Below are 25,277 nucleotides of genomic sequence, written 5' to 3' on the forward strand. Positions count from 1 at the left end.
AAATTTTGGAGATGAATCCCTTGTCAGTCGATTCACTTGCAAACATTTTCTCCCATTCTGTGGGTTGTCTTTTCGTTTTGTTTAGGGTTTCCTTTGCTGTGCAGAAACTTTTTAAGTATGATTAGGTCCCATTTGTTTGTTTGTGTTTTTATTGTCAATACTCTAAGAGGTGGATCTGAGAAGATGTTGCTGTCATTTATGTAAGAGAGGGTTTGGCCTATGTTGTCCTCGAAGAGTTTTATGGTGTCTGGTCTTATATCTAGGTCTTTAATCCATTTGGAGTTTCTTTTTGTGTATGGTGTTAGGGAGTGTTCTAATTTCATTCTTTTCCAGGTGGCTGTCCAGTTTTCCCAGCACCACTTAGTGAACAAGCTGTCCTTTCTCCCTTGTATATCCTTGCCTCCTTTGTCATAGATGAGTTGGCTGTAGGTGCCTGGGTTGAATTCTGGGCTTTCTATCCTGTTCCACGGATCTATATTTCTGTCTTTGTGCCAGTACCATGTGGTTTTGACGACTGTTGCTTTGTAGTATAGTCTGAAGTCTGGGAGCCTGATTCCTCCAGCTCCATTTTTCTTTTTCAGGATGTCTTTGGCTATTCTGGGTCTTTTGTGCTTCCAAACAAACTTTAAAATGTTTTGTTTGAGTTCTGTGGAAAATGTCCTTGGTAATTTGATAGGGATTGCATTGAATCTGTAGATTGCCTTAGGTAGTATAGTCATTTTGATCATATTAACTCTTCCAATCCACGAGCATGGTATATCTTTCCTTCTATTTATGTCATCTTTGATTTCTTTCATCAGTGGCTTATGGTTTTCAGAGTACATGTCCTTTGCCTCTTTAGATAGGTTTACTCCTAGGTACTTTATTCTTTTGGATGTGATGGGAAATGGGATTGCTTCCCTAATTTCTCTTTCTGCTCTTTCATTGTTAGTGTATAGAAATGCCATCGATTTCTGTGTATTAATTTTGTATCCTGTGACTTTGCCAAATTTGTGGATGAGCTCTAACAGTTTTCTGGTAGAGTCTTTAGGATTCTCTAGGTGTAGTATCATGTCATCTGAAAATAGTGATAGTTTTACTTCTTCCTTCCCAATTTGGATTCCTTTTATTTCTTTTACTTTTCTGATTGCTGTGGCTAGCACTTCCAGAGCTATGTTGAAGAGTAGTGGCGAGAGCGGACATCCTTGTCTTGTTCCTGATCTCATGGGGAATTCTTTCAGCTTTTCACCATTGAGAATGATGTTAGCTGTGGGTTTGTCGTATATGGCCTTTATCATGTTGAGGTAGGTTCCCGTTATGCTCACTTTCTGAAGGGTTTTTATCAGAAATGGGTGTTGGATTTTGTCAAAGGCTTTTTCCCCGTCTATTGAGAGGATCATATGGTTTTCATTCTTCAGTTTGTTAATGTGGTGTGTCACACTGATGGATTTGCAGATATTGAAGAACCCTTGCATCCCTGGGATAAATCCCACTTGATCATGATGTACAATCCTTTTAATGTATTGTTGGATGTGGGTTGCTAGTATTTGTTGAGGATTTTTGCATTGATGTTCATCAGTGAAATTGGCCTGTAGTTTTCTTTTTTTGTGGTATCTTTGTCTGGTTTTGGTATCAGGGTGATGGTGGCCTCATAGAATGAGTTTGGGAGTATCTCATCCTCTGTAATTTTTTGGAATAGTTTCAGAAGGATAGGTGTTAGCTCTTCTCTAAATGTTTGATAGAATTTGCCTGTGAAGCCATCTGGTCCTGGACTTTTGTTTGTTGCAAGTTTTTAAATCACAGTTTCAATTTCAGTTCTTGTGATGGGTCCATTCATCTTTTCTATTCCATCTTGGTTTAGTCTTGGAAGATTGTACTTTTCTAAGAATTTGTCCATTTCTTCTAGGTTTTCTGTTTTATTGGCGTATAGTTGCATATAGTAGTTCTCTTATGATCCTTTGTATTTCGGTGATGTCCGTTGTTATTTCTCTTTTGTTTCTAATTTTATTGATTTGAGTCCTCTCACTTTTTTGGTTGATAAGTCTGGCTAAGGGTTTATCAATTTTGTTGATCTTTTCAAAGAACCAGCTGTTCGTTTCATTGGTCTTTTCTCTGGTTTTGCTTGTTTCTATTTCATTGATTTCTGCTCTGATCTTTATGATTTCTTCCCTTCTACTAACTTTAGGTCTTGTCTGTTCTTCTGTCTCGAGCTGCTTTAGATGTAAAGGTAGCTTGTTTATTTGAGCTTTTTCTTGTTTCCTGAGGTGGGCTTGTCTTGCTATAAACTTTCCTCTTAGAACGGCTTTTGCTCCATCCCATAGGTTTTGGAGTGTCGTATCTTTGTTGTCATTTGCTGCTAGGTATTTTTTAATTTCCTCTCTGATTTCTTCAGTGATCCATTGGTTGTTTAGCAGCATGTTGTTTAGTCTCCACGTGTTTGTGTTTTTTGCAGTTTTTTTCTTGTTGTAGATATCCAGTCCTATAGCATTGTGGTCAGAAAAGATGCTTGATATGATTTCAATTTTTTTAGTTACCAAGGTTGGATATGTAGCCCAGGATGTGATCAATCTTAGAGAATGTTCCATGTGCACTTGAGAAGAGTGTGTATTCTGTTGCTTTTGGATGGAATGTCCTATAAATATCTATTAAGTCCATCTGGTTTAATGCTTCATTCAGGGCCTGTGTTTCCTTACTGATTTTCTGTCTGGTTGATCTGTCGCTCCCACTATGATTGTGTTATTGTCGATTTGTCCTTTTAAGGTTGTTAGCAGTTGCCTTATATATTGTGGTGAACCTGTGTTGGGTGCGTAGATATTTAAAATTGTTACATCTTCTTCTTGGATTGATCCTTTGATCATTATTTAATGACCTTCTTTGTCCCTTAAAATATTCTTCATTTAAAAGTCTTGTTTTTCTGATATGAGTATTGCTTTTCCAGCTTTTTTTGGATCCCCATTTGCGTGAAATATTTTCTTCCATCCTCTCACTTTCAATTTGTATGTGTCCCTAGAAATGAAGTGGGTCTTGCTTTTGTATCCATTCAGCCAGTCTATGTCTTTTGGTTGGGGTGTTTAGTCCATTCACATTTAAGGTAATTATTGATATGTATGTTCTTATTGCCATTTTATTAATTGCTTTGGATTTGTTTTTGCTACTCTTTTTTTCCTTTCTTCTTCTCTTGTTCTTTTCTGCCTATAGAAGTTCCTTTAGTATTTGTTTTAAGGCTGGTTTAGTGTTGCTGAATTCTCTCAGCTTTTGCTTAGCTGTGAAGGTTTTTATTTCTCCTTCAAATCTGAATGAGAGCCTTGCCTGTAGAGTAATCTTGTTTGGAGGTTTTTTCCTTTCATCACGTTAAGTATATCATGCCACTCCCTTCTGGCCTGCAGTTTCTATTGAAAAATCTGCCGATAACCTTATTGGGGTTCCCTTGTTATTTGTTTCTTTTCCCTAGCTGCTTTCAAGATTTTCTCTTTGTCTTTAATTTTGGTCAGTTTGATTAATATGTGTCTTGGTGTATTCCTCCTTGGGTTTATTTTATATGGTACACGTTGTGCTTCCTGGATTTGAATGAGTGGTTCCTTCCCCATGTTAAGGAAGTTTTTGGCTATTATCTCTTGGAATATTTTTTCTGTCCCCTTCTCTCTCTCTTCTCCTTCTGGCATCCCTACAATACGGATGTTGGTGCATTTAACATTGTCCCTGAGTTCTCTGAGACTCTCTTCATTTCTTTTCAATCTTTTTTCTCTTTTCTGTTCTGCATCTTTAATTTCCACTAATCTGTCCTCCACCTTGCTTATTCGTTCTTCTGCCTCCTGTATTCTGCTGTTAGCTGCTTCTAGTGAATTTTTTATTTCAGTGATTGTTTTTTGCATCTCTTCTTGTTTGTTTTATATCTTGTATCTCTTTGGTCAGTGTTTCCTGTAAGTTATCCATCTTTGCCTCCAGTTTATTTCCAATGTCTTGCATCATCTTCAGCATCAACAGTCTAAAGTCTTTTTCCTGAAGGCTAAGAATCTCCTCCTCACTTAGCTGATTTTCTGGGGTTTTTCCTTTCTCCCTCATCTGAGTGACAGTTCTCTGTCTTTTCATTTTTATAGGTTTTTGGTGTGGTGACCTTTTTACAGATAATAGAGTTGTAGCCTCTTGTACTTCTGGTGTCTGTCCCCCTTGTGGCTGAAGTCAATATGGGGGCTTGCTGTAGGCTTCCTTATGGGAGGGGCTGATGCCTGCCCACTGGTAGGTGAAGCTGATTCTAATCCCTCTGGTGGGTGGGGCCTAGTCTGGATGGGATTAGAGGCAGCTGTGTGCCTGAGGGGTGTTTAGGTAGCCTGTTTACAAGGCTGTGATCCCACTTTTGCCCTGGGGCTTCTCAGCAGCTGACTGATGGGTGGGGCCAGATTTTCCCAAAATGGCCACCTCCAGAGAAAGGCATGGCTGCTGAATATTCCTGAGAGCTTTGCTTTCAATGTCCTTCCCTCACAACAAGCCACATTCACCCTTGTTTTCCCAGGATGTCCTCCAATAACTGCAGACAGGTTTGACCCAGATTCCCATGGAGTCTTTGCTTTGCCCTGGGACCCAGTGCACGTGAAAGTCTGTTTGTGCCTTTTTTTTTTTGGTCTTTTGTTGTTGTTGTTATTGTTGTTGCTATTTCTTGGGCCGCTCCCACGGCATATGGAGGTTCCCAGGCTAGGGGTTGAATCGGAGCTGTAGCCACCGGCCTACGCCAGAGCCACAGCAACGCGGGATCCGAGCAGCGTCTGCAACCTACACCACAGCTCACGGCAGCGCCGGATCATTAACCCACTGAGCAAGGGCAGGGACCGAACCCGCAACCTCATGGTTCCTAGTCGGATTCGTTAACCACTGCGCCACGATGGGAACTCCCCTGTTTGTGCCTTTTAAGAATGGGCCTCCATTTCCCCCAGTCTCTTGAAGCTCCTGTGCACAAGCCCCACTGGCCTTCAATGCCAGATGCTCCAGGAGCTCTTTCTCCCCGTGCCAGATCCCCACATGCGAGATTTTGACATGGAGCTCAGAACTCTCACTCCTGTAGGTGAGTCTCTGTGAACCAGTTAGTTTCCAGTCTGTGGAATTTCCCACACCTAAGGTGTGGGGTTGTTTATATCATGAAATCACCCCTCCTACCTCTTGATGTGTGCTCCTCTTTTTCTTCTGGAGTAGGATGTCTTTTTTAAGGTTTCTGGTCCATTTGGGTGAGAAGTGCTCAGTCTTTAGTTGTGAATTGTGTTGTTTTTAGGAGAGAAGTTGAGTTCCAGTCCTTCTATTCTGCCATCTTAATCCTGTCTCTAACCCTAGTATTTTCATCAGAGCAATATTACAAATAAAAATAGGCCTATGTTGTGTGAGGTGGAATCTGGCCTCAGCATTGGTCTATACTTTGAGACCTAGGGTTGATCATCTGAGTAACGAGGATGCTCCAACATACAGGTTCAGCCTCATGGGCAATGTGATCACATAAGAAACATCAGTGGGCAAGAGGGTGCCTCCTGGACGCCAGGGAATGGCCCATGAGGAGCCCCAGTGTGCAAATCTGCCCGAGGGTGGATGGATAGAGTTAAATGACGAGAAGCAAAATGAAGAGAATGGACTTTGATTTTCGCAAATCATTTGAAAAAGGATCCTTTATAAGGCTATCAAATGAAATTGGCATTACCTGAGGTGAAAGACTGATAGGAACACTGATTTAAAGGGTCTACAGAAAGGCAGGTCCGTGGCTGAATAGTGGCCAGCAGGAAAGCCTGCATTTTGGGAGAACTACTATCCAATCAATTTTACGTGTGTACAAAAAAACATGCATGACAAGTTGGGGTGGGCAGTCAGAGATCCAGAAAATTCTGGTAAGTCTGGAAACATGGGCACTTAGAACTTAGTGTGGGATTTTTCTACCATACACGCACAAGGCCACAGACTACAGAAGAACTGAAAAACAGTTATGATTAAATGAGTCCAATTGGGTTTAGTTAGTGAATCAGGAGGTGGTGTCGGCCAGTGGCAGACAGAAGTGGCATCTGCACACGGAGGTGACACCTGCACACGGAGGTGACACCTGCACATGGAAGTGACACATGCACATGGAGGTTGCCCCTGCACATGGAGGTGGCTCCTGCACATGGAAAACTCCCCCAGGAAAGGCTTCCTGGGGGAGTCACTTCTGGAGTGTGCAGTTCAGAAAGGTAATGGCAGCCCACTGAGGGGCCTGCTCAAGCCCATTTGGAAACCTGTGCAGAGTGGCACCTACCCACTAAAAACAGGCTGCTGGAGCGTTTGGTTTGGCCGTGTGGAGGAGGATGATGTGGGGAGAGGGCCTGCGCGGGCAGCCTTTGCGAGCTGAATACATCAGGATGTGAAAAGAGGTGATTTAATCAAGGTTTAGAAGTATCTGATGGGCTTACACAAAGCCCTAAGGCAAGACCTATTCACACCATGAGGATAAAGGATGCTACAGATTGTTAATAAGGCTAAGGGCAAGCGACTTGGTGGGCAAGAGCCATTCTCTGCAGGCCACCGCTAAGTGGGATAGATAAAGGTGAGGCTGAATTCAGAGGGCAGGGAAGACCCGGGACGGGGACTTCACAGGAGGCTGTGGCAGGTGTGTGCACCCGTGCCTGGGACACTGGGACACAGGTGCTCTGAGGGGCAGGTTGGGGGGAAATCCATTTCGACACAATTGCTAACGACTTGCAATGCTGATTGGTTCAGAAAGGAACAGATGATTAAACAGGGTCCATTCTTTGTCCAAAGTGATAATTTGACATTCAGCCCATCCATTTATTTCCCTCTCTCCTTCGCACACACAAACACACAAAGGCACATACACACAAATACACACATGCACACACAGAGTCACCACTGGTGAATCTTTTAAATTTTTGTATTAAAGTATAGTTGATTTACAATGTTGTGCCAATTTCTGCTGCACAACATAGTACGCACACACATTCTTTTTTCCATATCATCCCCCATCATGTTCTATCCCAAGAAACTGGACACAGTAGGATCTCACTGCCCATCCATTCTATGGATTTCTTTTCTTCACCACTGCAGTTCACACCGGCCAGCCAACATGACAACAAAGGACAGAACAGAGGTAGAGTCCAAGCCAGCCTGGGCGCCAGACCCTCAGCTGCACTGCTGTCCTGTGACAGCTGTCGGCCTGGGTAGCACGGTGGCTGCTTGGCCACCACCACATGTCCTCTAACGGCTCCAAGCAAGCCCGTCCACAGGCAGCCAGAGCCATGGCTGGGGTGGCCTTGGCTTCTGTGCATCTGCCTGCGTAGCTGCCACCACTCCCGCCGGTGCCGCCAGCGCCTCCTCTTTCTGGCTCTCAATGGGGTGAGAACAGATTGAAGAAAGTGGAGGGAAAGGATCCAGAGGGTATCCTTGAACCCAGAGGGGAACGTGACCTCGAGGAGATGTCTGTCTCAAGGGAGACAGAGCACTGGTTAAGAGTCAGCGCTCCCAGCCTGGAGGAAAGCGCCCCCAGATGCAGTGGATTTGAACAAAAGATGGCACCAGTGCTGCCAAGGTCAGGGAAAAAATGGGTCGTCATATCTCAGCCAAAATCAGCTAGCGTTCACCCTGCCTGCTCAGAAAGGGCTTTGCCAGGCATTCTGACAACAGACAGGGTGAGCGGTATTGGGCCAAGACTCCGCATGGGGCCTGGCAGCACTGTGGGCCACTTGAAAAGAATGTGGCCGCAGCTGCACATACACGCTAACACACGTCTGGGAGGGACTGGTACTCCCAGAGGCGCCTTGGGCACCACATTAGAACAAGACCAGCAACCCCTTTGATGACCAGCCACCCACTTCCTGCCCCCTTTCTTACGGATGTCACTTGAAATGACCCAATATCCAGTGTTGTCCCATTTTGCCATCCCAAATATCACCCCTAGCAAATCAAATGAACGTTTACAATGATAACTGCCATCAATTAACAGCTGTGCCCTGACCAGTGGTCTCAAGCTCACAAAGTCCGTCTGTTTCAGCATCTCTTCCTCTCAGGGAAAAACAAACTGGCTGTGGCTTTTGAATTTGGTCAAACATGGAAACATTTTCTTTTCAGAGAAGACTCAGTGTATAACTCCCCTAAATTTGTCTTTGACACCCAACTGATTTCCCCTCTAAGTCAAATACTTTGCATAAGATTGAGAGCAATAAAATCCTATCCACAAGCTAAGGAAAAAATGAATTCATTTTCTAAATAGCCATATTTTTCTTTATTTTAAACACATATCAGAGTCAAGTCTACACAGATTTGAGGAGTGAAAGCCTATGATTAAAGGATTCTAAAGGATTCCATATTTTATCAAAATATAGTTTATAATGGGAAATATAGGAAGAGGTCCTCGGACATAAAAGATTTCAGAAGTTAAGCACTCTTCCTGGAAAAAAAAATCCGTGCATGATAAAGCTGCTTGGAAAGCCAGTAATAAAAAGAACTTTCTTATCCTGATAAAGGATGTCTACAAAGATATGTATGGCAAATGTCACACACTTAATATGGAACAAATTTCCTTTAAAATGAAGAATGAGGTCAAAGTACCATCCCTCACTACTTCTACCCTACATTTAACCACAAATCTTAGCCAGTGCAATAAGATAAGAAAAAGTTACAAAGGTTGAAAAAGAAGAAACCAACAAAACTGTTGTTATTTGCAGAGGACTAATTTTTCTGTGTGGACAATCTAAAAGAAGCTACAGGTAAATTATTTGAAAGAATGAGGGAGTTTAGCAAATTTGCAGAATACAAAACCATATAAAAAGTTAGTGTGTTTCTATACACTATATAGCAACAATCAATAAGAAAATATTTACAACAGCAATAAAAGTAGAAAGCACTTTGGATCATATAAAACAAAAATTATGCAAGCCATCAGTTGAGAAAATTATAAACCCTTATTAAAAGATATTAAAGAGACCTATGTAAATCAAGACCTATACAGTTGACCCTTGAACCAGAACCAGTTTGGACTCCATGGGCCCACTTATATGCAGATTCTTTGTTTTGATTTTTTTAAAGGGCCGTACCCACGGCATGTGGAAGTTCCCAGGCTAGGGGTCAAATCAGAGCTACAGCTGCCACCTTACATCACAGTCACAGCAATGCCAGAACTGAGCCACATCTGTGACGTACACCACAGCTCATGGCAATGCCAGATCCTTAACACACTGAGCAAGGCCAGGGATCAAATCCGCATCCTCATGGATACCAGTTGGATTTGTTTCCACTGAGCCACAACGGGAACTCCCTATACGCAGATTCTTTAAGCAGTGATACTAGAGTACTACACAACCCGAGCTTGGTTGATCAGCAGTTGGTTGGATCCAAGGATACAGGACCACGGATATAGGGCAGACTATAAGTTATACTCAGATTTTTGACTGGGAGGAAAGTTGGCAGCCTAACCCCTGCTAGGGTTAACTATTGTGATACCGAGCTGAATAGCAAAGATGTTGACTATCACCTAATTGATCTAAGGTTTAATGTGTTTCCTATCAAATAGTCTGCGACTTTTCAAGGAGCCTCACAAGTTTACTGTAAAACCATTGGAAGAGCAAAGGGACAGATATATCCAAGATACTGGCAAGTAGATAGATTACATTAAAATCAAGACATTGGAGTTCCTGTCATAGCTCAGCAGTTAACAAATCTGACTAGCATCCATGAGGACTCAGGTTTGATCCCTGGCTTCACCCAGTGGGTCAGTGATTAGGCATTTATGTGAGCTGTGGTGTAGGTGGTAGATGTGGCTCGGATCCTGTATTGCTGTGACGCAGGCCAGCAGCTACAGCTCTGATTAGACCCCTAGCCTGGGAACCTACATAAGCTGCAGGTGCGGCCCTTAAAGAAAAAAAAATTGAGATATTTCTTCATGGATAACCATAAAGAAAGTGAAAAGAGAAAACTCAAGATGGAAGAAGACATATGAAGGATAAACAACCAAGTCTGCATCCAGGGTAGATAAACAGTTCCTGTTACCTAGTAAGAGAAGACAACCCCAAAGAAAGGTGGACAAATGTCACAGACAGACATTGCCCCTGAAACCAGGATGCAAGGCCCAGGAACAAATGAAAAGGCATTCAACTGAATTAGAAATTGGGGAGGGAATGTTAAAATCCCGGGCGGACACGTTTCCACACCACCAGGATGGCCAGATACTAAAGTTGAGCAGTGCAGAGGACCAACAGGGCAGCAGAGGGCCCTCACAGATGGGTCACAGATGGCTGTTATCATTCCAACTGCCTTGGGGACATTTTGGCATCCACGAGTACACCCGAGAGAAATTCTTGCACATAAGGTGTTCTCTCAATGCCCATTAATGCTGTTTGTAATGGCACCAAATGGGAACAATTTGAATATCAATCAAGAGAGAAATGGATGGATGAGCTGCCACATTTGTGTAGGGGAATATTATGCAGCAAGGAAAATGCACAAACTCCAGCTACACGTATTGCCACAGACAGAATGTTGGCTTTTTCCAGACACTGCTGAATCACTTCAGAAGTAGGCAAAGCAAAAGAGCACATCACTTAGGAAATCCCATAGATGTGGCACGTCTTTAAAACAAGGGTTAGCCTGGCAACTGTTCCAGTACAAATAGCCGGTCACATAGCCCCCAAGGCTGAAAGTATTTACCATTCAGACCTCTACAGGGAAAGTTTGCTGATCCCTGCTTCGCAGGAAAGAAAGGGAGTTATTAACCCAAACTGCAGGACAATGGTGACCTCCACGGAGACAGAGAGGGTGAGGTCAGAGAGGGGCTTACGGGTAAGGAATTACTTCTTCACCTAGGTGGCAGGCATGTAGATTTCTAACACTATTATCCTTTAAGGGCATACATGTTTTACTACTTTTTTGTTTGTATGATGTATTCTGCCATTTGGGAACATTTTTAAGAGGGAAGAGGTACAGAGGACCCTACAGTTCTATGACTTACATCCTGTATCTGCATTGGCCATCATCTTGTTTTGTGGATAGGGGGAGGTTCTTTTAAGCACTAGGCTGGGTCCAGAAGTAGCTTTCTCCTCTAAAGTTCTAGCCTTCCTAGAGGTATAGGAAGAGAGTGTCTTTGACCTTGAAAAGACTGGGATCTAGACCACCCAGGCTAACCCACCTGCCAGAGCAGAAGTCTCTTCCCCATGTCTTAGGCCAATAGCCGCCCCCTCTTCTTGAGCATATGCCGTGAGGAAGAAGGTCAGGGTCCCGGACAGCCTGTCCGAGGTGTGGGATTCCCATTGGGACCAGGTGCTTCCACATGCTGCCCCCAAATCTGCCTCTGATGTTTCTGAGCCCTGTTTTAGCAGCCCGGGGTGGAGAGAGGCTTGAATACCATTTGTGGCATGGAGTACTGTGCGTGAATGTGTCTGGGACCCAAATCTGCAAGGGGCTGAGGGTTCCAGACAAGGGGCCGAGGGGCCCTGCATGGACACACCAAGCGCCCATGCAGCTCTCTGTGGGACTCCCCACATGTTGGCCAATGCCGGTGGCCTCCATCCTCCACCCCGAGAAGGACATCTCGGCCGAGCTACTTTCCTGGGGTTCCTGTCTGCTTCCGCATCACAAACCACATCCCTCTCTCACCAGACCAAACGTGAAAGGGGTCAGGGCCATGCCCAGCCTACCTGTAGAGATCCGGGACCAGCCCATCTTCGTACCGGGCACACAGGTTGTTCAGGACTTGCTCGTGCTGGCCGAACAAGCGGATGTAGTTGGAGGCGGGGAAGGGCGCTCTGGAAAGGCACGTGATGGTTTCTACCATCTTGTACTTGTTGATGTGGATCCGGAAGTAGGTCCCATGTCTCGCGTTACCTGTGACTATTTCTGAACCCTGGCGGGGGAGTGGGTCAGAAAGAAAGAAAGAAAGAAACAAACAAACAAACAAAAAAAAACCCCCAGCATTAGAAACATTTCTGGACTTTGGGAACTTTCTTAGAGCAATTTCTTTTTCAAATGTAACAGGCTCTATCGTCGCCTGTTGCAAATCACAGTAATAGGGATTGACGAAACTCAGCTGAGGATAAGTGGCGTGTCAGAAACCAGGTGTTTGGACTTAATGACTCCACGTTCCTCAGGATATTTTACACTGTGATTGCATCAGTCCACGCTTCTAAATTAGTTGCTAGGTTACGGCCAATTCTCCATTATTCAATACCTCTGCACAGCTAGGACGTGGAACTGGATTTATTCTCTCCTGCGAGGTATCCTAAGACAGTTAACTTTCTTAAATTTATCACAGCATCATGTTGCGAAAAGCCTCCTAGTCAAAGGTGATCAGAACTTCAGTTTTTGAAATTTTACCGAAATAAAGGAAACAAGGAAAAGGTGAATCCCTGACAGCTGGGTCTGGGGAAGTTCCACTGTTTGATCGAGTCTGTTCCCAGGAAGAAGGTTCAAGTGCACGGGAAGTACACACCCATGTTCTGTGGGCTGCTTGTTAGTTTGTAAATTGTCAAAAGTGCAGATTCATGGCTTATGTCCTCTAGAAACTGGTTGAGCCACCATGTGACTCCGGATGACAAGAAAAAGATGCCTCTCTACTCCAGTCATGACCACTTTTTCTGTTTCAGCCCCTGGTGGCCACTGACCCACCGAGCCAGGGGGACACACTTCTCCCTGGCTCCACAGCAGCAAACAGGACCTTGGTGGACAAATGTGGGTTTGGCTGGTGGTGGCTGAACCTACACTTGGCCTTGGACTCTGAGCTCAGTACACAGTAATGTTCAGTAAATCTCTCCTGAGTGCACATGGATTTAAGCTTCTGCTCCGAACTTGAACGTGGCATTTAGAAACCCACAGCAAGTTGGATGGCACTGATCCCAAACATTTACTGAGTCCTGCACACCCGCTGAGGACTTTGTTTAAACAAGGACACAAGGTTTACCTGGATTTTTAAGTAAACTGAACCAACTGGTGGGTGTGGGGGTATCATGTGGCGAAGCCCTGAGGAGGAATCAGCCCATTGTAAAGGCTCAAGGTGAGACCCCACAGGAGGGGTGGCAGGTAAGTCCTGGGCCAGTCCCAAGGATGCACATGAGATTGGGGGACAGAACAAACACAGCTTAGGAAAGGGGAGGGGGACAGCGCTCAAGGGACGTGCAGGAGGCCCATCATCATGCAGATGGATGGAGACAGAGTGCAGATCCTCCTCCATGGCAGTTTATTAAAAGAAACATTCAGGAAGCTCAGGAAGTTCCCGCTGTGGCTTAGCAGAAACGAATCTGCCTAGCATCCATGAGGACGCAGGTTCAATCCCTGGCCTCGCTCAGTGGGTTAAGGATCCGATGTTGCTGTGGCTGTGGTACAGGCCATCAGCTATAGCTCTGATTTGATCCTTAGCCTGGGAACCTCAATGTGCCTCGGGTTCGATCTTAAAAAGACAAAGTAAGTAAGTAAGTAAATAAATAACACGCAGGAAAGTCTTCTCTAACCAAACAGTGGTACCTCCACACAACAGAGGTGCAAGGCATCCTCTGGAAATGTTTGATAAACTGTATTTCACAACAGGGAAATATGTTCCCAGTACACTTTATACTACAGAAGTACAGTGGAGAATTTATAATATTTTATAGTTTGCACAGAATCATTCTATTTTTACAAAAATACACAGCATCATTTATTTGTTTTTGTGTCAACATTTGAAGAAAACATCAATGGCCATTTTCTGTGGTTGACAGGCTGGGTCATTTTTGTTTCTCTTCCTGTTCACTTGTCTCTCTGTTGCTTCTCTTTTTAAACAGTGACTGTCACTTCTATGGAGTTTTCTTGAGGCTCAGCGGGTTAAGGATCTAGCATCATCACTGTAGCAGCTTGGGTCACTGCTGTGGCGCAGATTTGATCCCTGGCCCAGGAAATTCTGTGTGTCGTGGGTGTGGCCAAAAAATGTCAATGGCTTCTAAAATTATAAAAAGCTATTTTTAAGTGTTGTGGCTGTGCTATGGTAAGGAATTGGACTTTTAGTCACCAAATTGAGAGAGAAATGAAATGAAGCAGAAGGAGCCAGGAAGAAGGAAAGAGGGAAGGAGGGAAGGAAGGGAGGAAAGAAAGAAGGCACCTCTTTGCTCACAAGTGCCTGTCATATCAAGGGCGGGGGTGCTGATCTGGGAGATCGGAGCACCTCCATGCAAGGGCCACAGTGACTCTGGGGGTGGTGTCTTGACAAGTTTCCTCTGGGCCCAGGCAGGTTGCTTTCTGAGAATCTCAGCATCACGTCCCCTCCAAGGTCAGCCTGTTCTACCTGGGCTGTGTCCTCAGAATCACTACCAATGACTGGTCCTCACGGGTCTGTTTATTTGGGGTGGGGGAAGGGGGAAGGAGTGGGTCTTTTATTTTTTATTTTTGTATTTATTTATTTATTTATTTATTTATTTATTTATTTTGCCTTTTGAGGGCCGCACCTGTGGCACATGGAGGTTCCCAGGCTACGGGTCTAATCGGAGCTGTAGACTCTGGCCTATGCTAGAGCCACAGCAACGCCAGATCCAAGCCACGTCTGTGACCCACAGCACAGCTCATGGCAATGCCAGATCTTTAACCCACTAAGCAAGGCCAGGGATCAAACCTGCAACCTCATGGTTCCTAGTCGGATTCATCTCTGCTGCGCCTCAATGGGAACTCCTGGGTCTTTTTAAAAAAATTTTTATTTTATGTTTTCTTTTTATGGCTACACTTGTGGCATATGGAAGCTCCCAGGCTAGGGGTTGAATCAGGGCTACAGCTGCTGGTCTACGCCACAGCCATGGCCATTCTGGATCCAAGCCACATCTGTGAACTATACTGCAGCTTGCAGCAACACTGGACCCTTAACCCACTGAATGAGGCCAGGGATTGAACCCGCATCTTTGTGGAGACTGCATCAGGTTCTTAACCCACTGAGCCATAATAGGAACTCTTTAATTAAGCCTGAATTGCAATCTTTGAGTTGCTCTCTGTGTTTTAACCCTTAAACAGTGCAGAAAGCAGCCATGCTGTGGAAAGATAGCTAGTCTTAACTCTGGAAGTGACCATGACCGTTGTTGATGGATCTGGCACAGTGTTTGTGTGACCAGGGGCGCACCTGGGAATGTGGCATTGAAATAGCTGGCACTGACATGAATGACAAGTCACCTACAGGTGGGTTCCCTGGACACGCTGCCCCGTGGGGTCAGGCAGACTTGGCTACACCACCCAGGTCACTCCTAGCTCTGCTGCTGGCAGATGGGGACAATCCAGTGACGTCCACACCTCCTTCTCTGAGCCTCACAGAAAATCCTCCACCAAACCAGGACTTCCGGCAGCTTCTGGCCACCCCATGAAGGGATCTGTAGTAACAGTGGTGATTTCACACACTTTATGATACTGTGGGAGGTGTCTAGTTTCTTCTCTAAAGCGTATGAGAGAATTATTAGGAAATCTGGATCTTGAATTCACAATTTTGATGGAGTAACTTTTTCTAGAGTGGGTTTTTTTCTTTTTTTTCCTCATTTTTTTGTTTCCTTGAATACAATTAACTTTTTGAATTCCTTCCTGACTTTGACAAAGGTTAGAATATGGCTGCAGGATTCACGCCAAATGGAAGACCCAGGAGTCGTCAGACTTGGCGTGTGAGAAGCCAGGTTCCCAGCTTCCATGAGGAGCACACAATTTTACATTTAATGGTATCCAAGGCAGAGGGTGTTGTGACAAATGTCTTTATTCCATGGAGTATAAGCCAACAAAGCATGTGGATGGGAATCTGTGGATAAGCTTATTGCAGAGACGACTTGGGGTCCCCTTTCTTCCTTTTGTTGGGTTACCCCGTGAATTACTAAGGCATCTTCTGACTTAAAGATCCTGAGGCGTGAGCACTGGGAAAGTCCGAGGAGGTTTGTCTGTACTACAGTTGTTGTGAGAACAGTTATTCACTTTCTCTGGAGAAATATTTTTCCATGAGCTCCATTTTCCATCCACTGGCAATATTTAGGCAACTGCCTGACCATTTTGGCAATAATTGTGCTTAAGCGAATTAATGCCAACCTCAAAAGATTGCCATGGAACCATCCTACATTTTTCTTGGTGACTAAAATGGAGAAAATCTGTGTAGATCTTCTGTACTAATTAAAAAGGAGGCCCACCTGGCAGAGCTGTTAATTACAGTCAGGGTTCCTGCTCAAATACTGTCACAGCACCAGCCAAAGAAGCGATTCAAGTTGCATTCTTATTAAAACTCTCATTATCTAAAACTCCCTTTGGCTCCTCCTCTGACTTTAAACCAAGAGAGAACCAGTGGTTCATAAATAAATGACACTGCATGTCAGAAATCACACACTGCCCTTGAAGGATCGGTTCCGTCTGAAACCAAGTCCAGGATTTCCTGGCTCTTGAGCCTCTTTGGTTCCAGGTCCTTAGCTACGGTGGCCAAAGTGTCCAGCCTCTGCACACATCTGGGCCCCATCGGGTTTAGCCAATGCTCCACCTCAATGATGGCGGACTCCACTTTCCAAAGATGGCCACAAGAGTGGCCGGGCCATAAACGGCAACACAGCTTCCAGCTTGCTGTTAAGGACACTTGTATCTGAGCTGTCATGTCAAGTCTGGCCAGTCTGGGACTGCCATGCTGTGAGGAAGCCTAGGTGACACAGGAAGCCAGGTGACGCAGAATCTCGGGTGACACAGAGAGCCTAGATGATACAGGAAACCCAGGTGACACAGCCCAGGCATGATGTCCTAGTCAGGACTCCCTGTGGCTAAGTCCTCCCAGCCCAGGTGAGTGACCAGCCTCCAGTTATGAGTATACAGCCCTCAGAGGACCCAACCACTCGATCAGTCCTAGTTTCCTAGTCTTCCCAGCTGAGCTCCAGACACTGGGGAGCTGAGACAAGCCATTCCCACTGTGTCCTGTCCAAATCCCTAATGTGAAGAATCTCTGAGCAGAATCAGATGGCTGCTTCACGTTGCTTTCTGTCCCACAGTGATGGAAACTGGACCACCACTCACGGGGATCCTTTCTTTACTTGTAAGAACATTCTGCCTCAGACTATGTATACAGGACACACCCACAAGAATCTGGGAAAGGCCCAAATGGAGTACGTTTTAAACACACAGCATCGGTCCCTTCCTTGGAAGAAGCAGGTTTCATTATTTATCTGGAACTATGATCAACAACATCCACCACTGATGGGTCACCTGTTTTATTCCTGAAGTCAGGGTTGCTTTGTATGTGATGCTTAATAATCCCAGGGATGTGGAAGAACTTGTCCAAAGTCTATGGAAGTCAGTGGAAGAGCTGGGATTCTGACTTCCTGAAGAGAGGGGGTGGGGGGCCAGAGCCTGAAACACTTTGGGTCTGCTCCCCCTTAAAGGATTTTCCAATAGCTTCTACCTACATCTCACTGGCCAGGATCTGCCATGCGGTTGGCCTCATTCTCAAGGAAATCTAGGAAATGTGCCCATTTTAAGTTAGATTGTTATCTTTCAAAAATATTCAGGGTAAGAAAATGGGAATGGACGTGGGCAACTTCCTGTGTCTCCCTCACTGACTGACCAAGAGAGCAAACATGACACATAGGAAAGGAAACCCTCCAGGTGACAAGAAACACTAGTTTGGAACCATCTGTCAGAGACTCTTACCTGACGAGCTTGCCAGTTGACCAACTGCACTGTCCCCTTTCTGGTTACCTTGAACCCAGGGGATGTCCCTCCAACCCCCCAGCACACACAGCTTCTGCTTCCCCTGGATGCTGTTCCAGTGTCATTCAGGGAGGGCAGGAGAACAAGGGTGTCGGGACGGACGTCCCAGACCCTAAGCCGTGTGCTTGCTTTTTGCCACAGAGGTGGTTATTTTCATTCTCTTTGATGCATCACAGGTTACCTTAAAACTTAGTGGCTTAGTGTCCTTCAGGAGGTGAATGGATAAATACACCATGGTCTAATATTCCAGACGGTGGAATATTATTCAGGGGTAAAAAGAAATGGGCTAGTAAGCCATGAAAAGGCATGGATGAAATTTAAATGCAAATTATTAAGTGAAAGAAGCCAATCTTAAAAGGCCACATACTGTATGATTCCAACTATGTGATATTCTGGAAAAGGCAAAACTATGGAGACCTTCAAAGATGAGCGGTTGTCAGCGGTCATGGGGGAGGGGTGGACAGGTGGAGCCGAGAGGATTCTTAGGGCAGTGAGACTGTCCTGGGTGACACTGTCATGGTGGGTACACGTCACTGTACATTTGTGCAAACCCACAGAATGTCCATTGCCAAGAGGAAGCCATAATGTAAACTGTGGACTTCAGGCAATAATGGCGCATCAATGGAGGTCCTCGGTTGTAACAAACGCACCATCTGGTGGGATGCTGGTAACGGGGGAGGCTATGTAAGAGTGGAGGTAGGGGATTCATGGGAAATGTTCTCTCTTCCTTTCAGTGTTGCTGCGAACCTAAAACGCCTCTAAAAAAATAAAATGTATTTTAAAAGCACTTACTGGCTTAAAATGATGAATTTTTGTTACCTCAGTCTTTGGGAGTCAGAAATTGGGAACAGCCTAGTTGGGGATTCTGGCTCACGGTCTCCTATAGGTTGACAGTCAAGATGTCAGCTGAGACTGTGTCATCTGAAGGCTTGACTGGGGCTGGAGGACCCACTTGCAAGGTGGCCCCTCATACCACCAGCAAGTTGCTAATGGCTGGTGTGGGAAACTGCGATTCCTTAAGACGTGGACACCTCCAGAGGGCTACCTGTGTGACCTTATGATGTGGCAGCAAGTGGCTCAGGAGGGTGCAAGTTAGAAGCTGTAGCATCGTTCACAACATAGCCCTGTGCTATTTCCACATTATCTTGTTAGCTGTACAGGTCAGCCCCAGCCAGTGAGAGAGGGGACCCTACAAGGATATGGACACCAAGGGGCAGTGACCACTGGGGGACATTTGGGCAGCCGGCTACTATGGGGCTCTCTCATGCATGAACCAATACATCACACAGAAGACTCTGAATTAAGAATATGACCCCCCTGTAAACAAAGCATTATGTCTGAAAGTAAAAGGAAACTCAGGAGTAATACTTACAAAATCAGGCTGGGCCATCTGCACCTCCAGGGGGGTTGGGATGGCAGGCTTGGCCACATGCAAGTAATGGTAGGACCCAGGGAGAATGCCTCCTGATGGGAATGGCAAGGTTTCCACATTTTAATTCATGTGGGTAAAAAACAGATTAAAAAAAGGCTAACATTTGAACCTCTGGACAATCACAGATGCCTATGCTGGTGCATGGTACTCAAACTTTTCCACTAAACTACTGCTCTGAGCAGGGAACTCCCTGGGGTTGGTTTTATTTAGTAAAATCAACATGAATGTGCTGTTCTACCCCATAACACAGCCACCAATGCTCCAAGAAGATGTGCTGAGCTGATGCCTGCATCCTGATGTCCCCTAACTCCTGGCACTCTGATTTCTGCCTGCCAGAGCCAGACCAGGAATTTGCTCTGCACATGCTGCAGTGGTGTTCCTATCCCCCACCGCCTCCACTATGCAATTCACACATTATAAGGAAAATCAACAAAGTTCTTGTTCAATGCTTTAGGGAACTATTACTACGAAACTGATAATGTTTCCAGCTTGCCCCAGAAGTATAAGCCTGGTCTAGTCCTGATGCGTTGGGCACCCACCCCCAGTCCTCCTTTCCCACAGCCTCCGCCTCTCCTAAGGTCCCGTGCAGAGTGAGGAGCAAAGCAGGCCCTCTCCAAGGCCGTTGAGTTAGGTAGATAAACAAAGACTGAAACACAGGTCTTTTGTCTCTTTGGCCTGAGGTTCTGTTTACTGAATTAGGGTCCATGGATACCCTAGGGGTCCCATCAACCTCATAGGAGAAAACATACAACTTTATACCTGCGTGCATTTTTCTAGTAGAGGGTCCATGACATTCAAAGACTGACTTCCTTCCTTCCTTCCTTTCCTGTCTTTTGTCCTTTTAGGGCCGCACCCATGGCATATGGAGGTTCCCAGGCTAGGGGTCTAATTGGAGCTATAGCCACTGGCCTACGCCACAGTCACAGCAATGCCAGATCTGAGCCGCATCTACGACCCACACCACAGCTCACGGCAATGCCGGATCCTTAACCCACTGAGCGAGGCCAGGGATTGAACCCACAACCTCATGGTTCCTAGTTGGATTCATTTCCGCTGTGCCATGACTGGAATGCCCCAAAGATACTGTTTTTCAAAGGCAATTCTCTCCTCCAAACAGAAGGAAATCTGATGTTACTCATACCATGATCTCCTTAGGGGTCAATAACGCTTACAAAAGTGGACCGTTTTACGTGGCTGATTGTTCAAATCATCCATCTGGAGAGCAGCCCAAGACCTGGATGTGTGGAAGGTCTCCTTGTCTCCCAACTCACAGTGAGACCAGAAGTTTGGCAAGATGTCAGGGAACCACAGCACTCTTCAGTTGTGAGTGACCTCTGGGCAAGACCCTGATCGTCCCTAGTCTGTTTCCTGATCTGTAAAGTGGAGTCACAGTTATGATGCGATGCTCTCAGGCCCACAATAAATAGTTAAAATGAAAGAGCCCTTGCCCAGATCTGTGCAAACCCACAGAGGCACCTCCTCCCCAGTGCTATGAGGAACAAGGAAGGCTGATTGGTTCAGGTCCAACCATGGCTTCATCACAAGGAGGAAGGTGGCCCACTACATACCTTTGATCTTGGCTCCCTTGTACATGGGGATGAGCCGGTCAAGGTCAGCTGGTGGCTCAGTCGCCGGCTCGAGGGTCGGATCAAAGAGATTGAGCATAACAGCCGCCAACTGGAAGCCAATTTCTTTGGAATTGAAGCTGCCATGGGTCCACTCGTTGCAGTAGTATCTATTGGAGAATTTGGTGAGGGGGCCGGCAGCCCTGATGGCTATGTCATTGGTGTGGAAGTTGCTATCAATCACGAGTCGGCCGTCGTAGACAAGGCATGCATCATTGAATGCTTTGAATGTTTCGTAATCCACATTCTTCTCACAGAAGCTGAAGAACACCTGCAAGGAGGATGATCACATTACTTCTAGTTATCACCCTTCACTGTGCCTTCCCAGGAGTGCCAAGGGTCCCCATTTTATTATTTGGGCCACACAAAAAGCCCTGAGTCTATTCAAGTGTCATAGCCATGCATGTGTGTCTCTGGTATGAAGATCAAAGTAAGATCACCCAACGTCAGTCTTTTTTCTCCCGCTCAATCTAGACATCCAGTGGCGAGGAAGCCACGTGATGGAATGTCTGCCAACGAGCACGTGTTTTGTCTGTAAGGAGGCTTCATTCATAGAGATGCTACTTCCCCCGCATTCTCATACCTTCTGAATAGCTCTTTCTTAGTCTCCTTCCATTCTCTTCTCCTGGGTCTCCTGGTTCTTCTAGGTTCCTGCCTGGGGTCACCTTGTCCAGTCTTGCATCTTCATACTGCCCATCCCTGGCCCTTTAAACCCAGAGAGCCTGTCCCTGCAGGAGCCCTGGAGAAGATGAAGCCCCACCTGGCTGGGCACCTGCTGGGTCAGGGCTCCTGCCTGGCTGCTTCCTGCCCTGGGATGGCAGGTGCTCAGTCCGTGGATATTCCCAGGCCTGGCCCTGGGCTCTCAAGGGGCTTCTCTGTGTGCCCCTTCTAAAAGTGATCTGAACGCCCCTCCCTTCCCTGCCTGCATTGTTGTGTCTTCATACTCAGGTGGATATTGTCTTCCACGTCAATGTTGGAAGTCAATATTAAAGCAATCCACGTTAGTTGTTTTTATTTTATTTTTTTATTTTTTGCTTTTTTAGGGCCATACTCGTGGCATATGGAAGTTCCCAGACTAGGGGTTGACTCAGAGCTACAGCTGCTAGCCACAGCCACAGCAATGTCCAATCTGAGCCACATCTGTGACCTACACCTCAGCTCATGGCAACACTGGATCCTTAACCCATTGAGCAAGGCCAGGAATCGAACCTGAGACCTCAGCGATACTAGTGGGGTTCATTACTGCTGAGCCATGACAGGAACTCCAAGTTAGTTGTTTTTAATCACTGAAGCAGCTAAGTTTAATCATTTTAATCTTTACCTAAATAAAGTTTGCCCACTTATTAAAAGCATGCCAAGAAATAAACATATGACATGGTCCTTGTCACACTCCCTGCTTCCTTCACCCGCTGGCCTTGCCCACCTCACGCACTCCATCATGGATGGAAATCAGCCATCCTGGCCCAGAGGTACCCCCTTCTGCATCCCTTCCCCACCCCAGGAATGAGGGTGCGTGAATGATGAGTGACCCATGGATGATGCTGCCATAGCCACTAGTAACTGGTGACTATATCCATCTAAAGCTAATTAATTAAAATTAAACAAAATGTGAAGTCCAGCCCCTCCATCGTGGCAGCCTGTTTCGAATACTCCAGATCTCCCGGTGGTGGTGCTGCCATGTTGGACATCGCAGATACAGACCAGTTCCAGCATCATGGGAGGTTCTACTGGACGGCACTGGACGCAGACCCACCATCTCCGTGATGTCCTTCCTTCTCCTGCAGGCAAACAGCAGGGCCTTTGCCTTTTCCCTCTCCCTGTGCACTCAGGCATCTCATCCTCTCCCAGTTTCTTCCACGAGGCAGCTTCTTTCTTTTGAATCTCTTTAAAACTCTTCCTGTTTTATAGCCTTACTCAGTGACCACAGGAAAATATATTCCTCTGAGTCCCTGACTCTGAGTCCTTCCATCTCTTTACTCTTCTTTTGGTTTCTTCCTCTGCTTCTTTCCCATCTATATAGAAACAGACTTCCCACTCATATAGCATTCTGGAAGGAAGTTTGATTTGAATGGAAATGAGACGTGAAAAACAGGACCATCAACCTTGTGAGCCCTTGAACATGCTCAGAAGGGCCTACGAGCAACCCCACAAAGTTCTCCTACTTATCCAGTTTTTCTTTCCTTTCCTTTCCTTTCCTTTTCTTTCTTTCTTTCTTCCTTTTTGCGGTCGTTCGGCTTGTTGTGGTGGCTGGGGGGAGAGTAGGGATGTCGTTGGTCGGTGATGCGGTTGAGGGCGGGCTTTCTTTGCTTTCTTGGGCGTGAGGGTGGAGGGGGGATGGGCCGGACGGCATTAAGGCCGGAATGACTTTCTGCCTTTCTTTCTTTCTTGATTTTCTTTCTTTCTTTTCTTTCTTTCTTTCTCTTTCTTATTACTCAATGAATTTATTACATTTATAGTTGTACAATGATCATCACAATCCAGTTTTATAGGATTTCCACCCCACAACCCCAGCGCATTCCCCCACCCCCGAACTGTCTCCTTTGGAAACCATAAGTTGTTCAAAGTCTGTGAGTCAGCATCTGTTCTGCAAAGAAGTGCAGTCTGTATTTTTTTCAGATTCCACATGTCAGTGAAAGCATTTGATGTTGGTGTCTCATTGTATGACTGACTTCACTTAGCATGATAATTTCTAGGTCCATCCATGTTGCTAAAAATGCCGGGATTTCATTCCTTTTAATGGCTGAGTAATATTCCACTGTGTATATGTACCACATCTTCTTTATCCTAATTATACCTACTTTTTATTAAGTGGAACACTGCACAGCCCTCGTTTTCCTGGTTCTAAAGATTACTAGTATTGTTAGCAATAGTGGGGTCTGGCTGCTGGCTGCTCTAAAGCCAATAGAGAGGCAAGTGTGGTGGAAAGGAAAGTTTGCTTATTTTCAAAGGCCAGCAGCCAGTTGGGAAGAGCGAATTCTATCCACAGAGCCCTCTCCCCTCCACTGACAGCCAATGGGCAGGACCTTTTATAGGCAGAGGGAGGGGCTATGTGCTTAAACAGCACAGTCAGCTCTGCCAGTCATCTTGAAATTGGTCATGCAGTGGTGTGATCAGTGTCATCTTGATTGTTTTAAGTACAGTTAACCTTCAACACAAGGGTTGGTTTGTTCTCATTCCTCTGAGGCCAATTCTCAGAATTGTGACAGCTGATGTCATAGCTACAGTCTGGTCATCATGTAGTAAACTTCTTCCACCTGGTGGGGCTTAAAGTGTCTCCAAAACAGCTCGGACACAGCTCAGAATATTACCTACAGCCCTCAAGGAAGAACCGAAGGTCCTGAATTTTGCCTAATGACTCAACTATCATTATTTGGTCCCACTTGACTGTCTTCCTTTGCTCCTGTATTTTTTCATTTCTCTGATTATAACTTACTCTCTCTCTCTCTTTTTTGTTTTTTTTTTAGGTTCACAGTCATGGCATATGGAGGTTCCCAGGCTAGGGGTCACATCGGGGCTATAGCTGCCGGCCTATACCACAGCCACAGCAATGATGGATCTGAGCTGTGTCTGCGACCTACACCACGGCTCACAGCAACGCCAGACCCTTAACCCACTGAGCAAGGCCAGGGATCGAACCTGTGTCCTCACGGATGCTGGTCAGGTTTGTTTCCAGTGAGCCACAATGGGAAGTCCTATAACTTATTCTCTGACTAAAGTTTTTCTGCTGGCAACGGGCAGGTGGAGGACATGGTGGGGTGGGATGGGGAGGACCACAGAGTCCTGCTCTGTTTTTGTACCTCTGTTGCAATCACATTATTTTATACAGTTTGGTTGTAGGCATTCAGGATACGGTCTTGTTTGGGACACAGTGATTGGTGGGCTAGACTGGACATTGGATAAGCAAACCTAATCCTGCCTGTGGGGACCCGTGTTCTAAGTTGCAGTCCCCTCAAACCTCTCAAGCACAACTCTCGTGCCGCTGTCATACAACAGAATATTACATATTTAGACAAAAACATGAAGCATGCTTTAAACGCTATATAAATAATCACCTAAGAGTCTACCTTAGGAACTAGAAAAAGGCCAAGTAAATCCAAAGCAAGCAGGAGAAAAGAAAAAAATTGTAAGAGCAGCAATCCATAGAGAGAAAACTGGCCGACAACAGGAAAATTAACAAACTCAAAAGCTGGTTCTATGAAAAAAGTCGATAAAATTGACAAATGTCTAGCTAGATGGAGAACTTTAGATGGACTGGGCCCCTTTTAGCTCCGGAGGGGCTCTGCCATTTCTGCTGCTCCCTGACTTGTGACTGCTGTCGCTCCATCTCTGCCCCCATTGGCTTCTTCCTCTTGTGTCTCCTCTGTGTCAACCAATCTTTCTCTCCATAAAGGACACCAAGCCCGAGATTTAGGGCCCAGCCCAATCCAGATGACCTCCTCTTGACTTGACAACTGCGAAGGTCCTCTTTCCAAAAAGTCAATCACAGGTGCTGAGACTCACAATCACAGGTGCTGGGGACTCATAGTCACAGGTGCTGAGGAGTTACCATCACAGGTGCTAGGGATTCACAA

The 25,277-nt window shown here is 45.6% G+C and overlaps 1 protein-coding gene across 1 annotated transcript in view; it reads right to left on the reverse strand.

Annotated features, from left to right (window-relative positions):
* Window positions 1-25,277, reverse strand: part of CFAP61 (cilia and flagella associated protein 61) — a 255,401-nt gene that overhangs the window by 42,384 nt on the left and 187,740 nt on the right. The window contains 3 exon segments of the mRNA XM_047771596.1: window positions 11,628-11,833; window positions 19,022-19,113; window positions 20,650-20,977. Coding sequence (XP_047627552.1) covers window positions 11,628-11,833; window positions 19,022-19,113; window positions 20,650-20,977 — 626 coding nt within the window.

Source organism: Phacochoerus africanus, chromosome 3 (genome assembly GCF_016906955.1).
Source record: "Phacochoerus africanus isolate WHEZ1 chromosome 3, ROS_Pafr_v1, whole genome shotgun sequence".
Classification (NCBI taxonomy): Eukaryota; Metazoa; Chordata; class Mammalia; order Artiodactyla; family Suidae; genus Phacochoerus; species Phacochoerus africanus.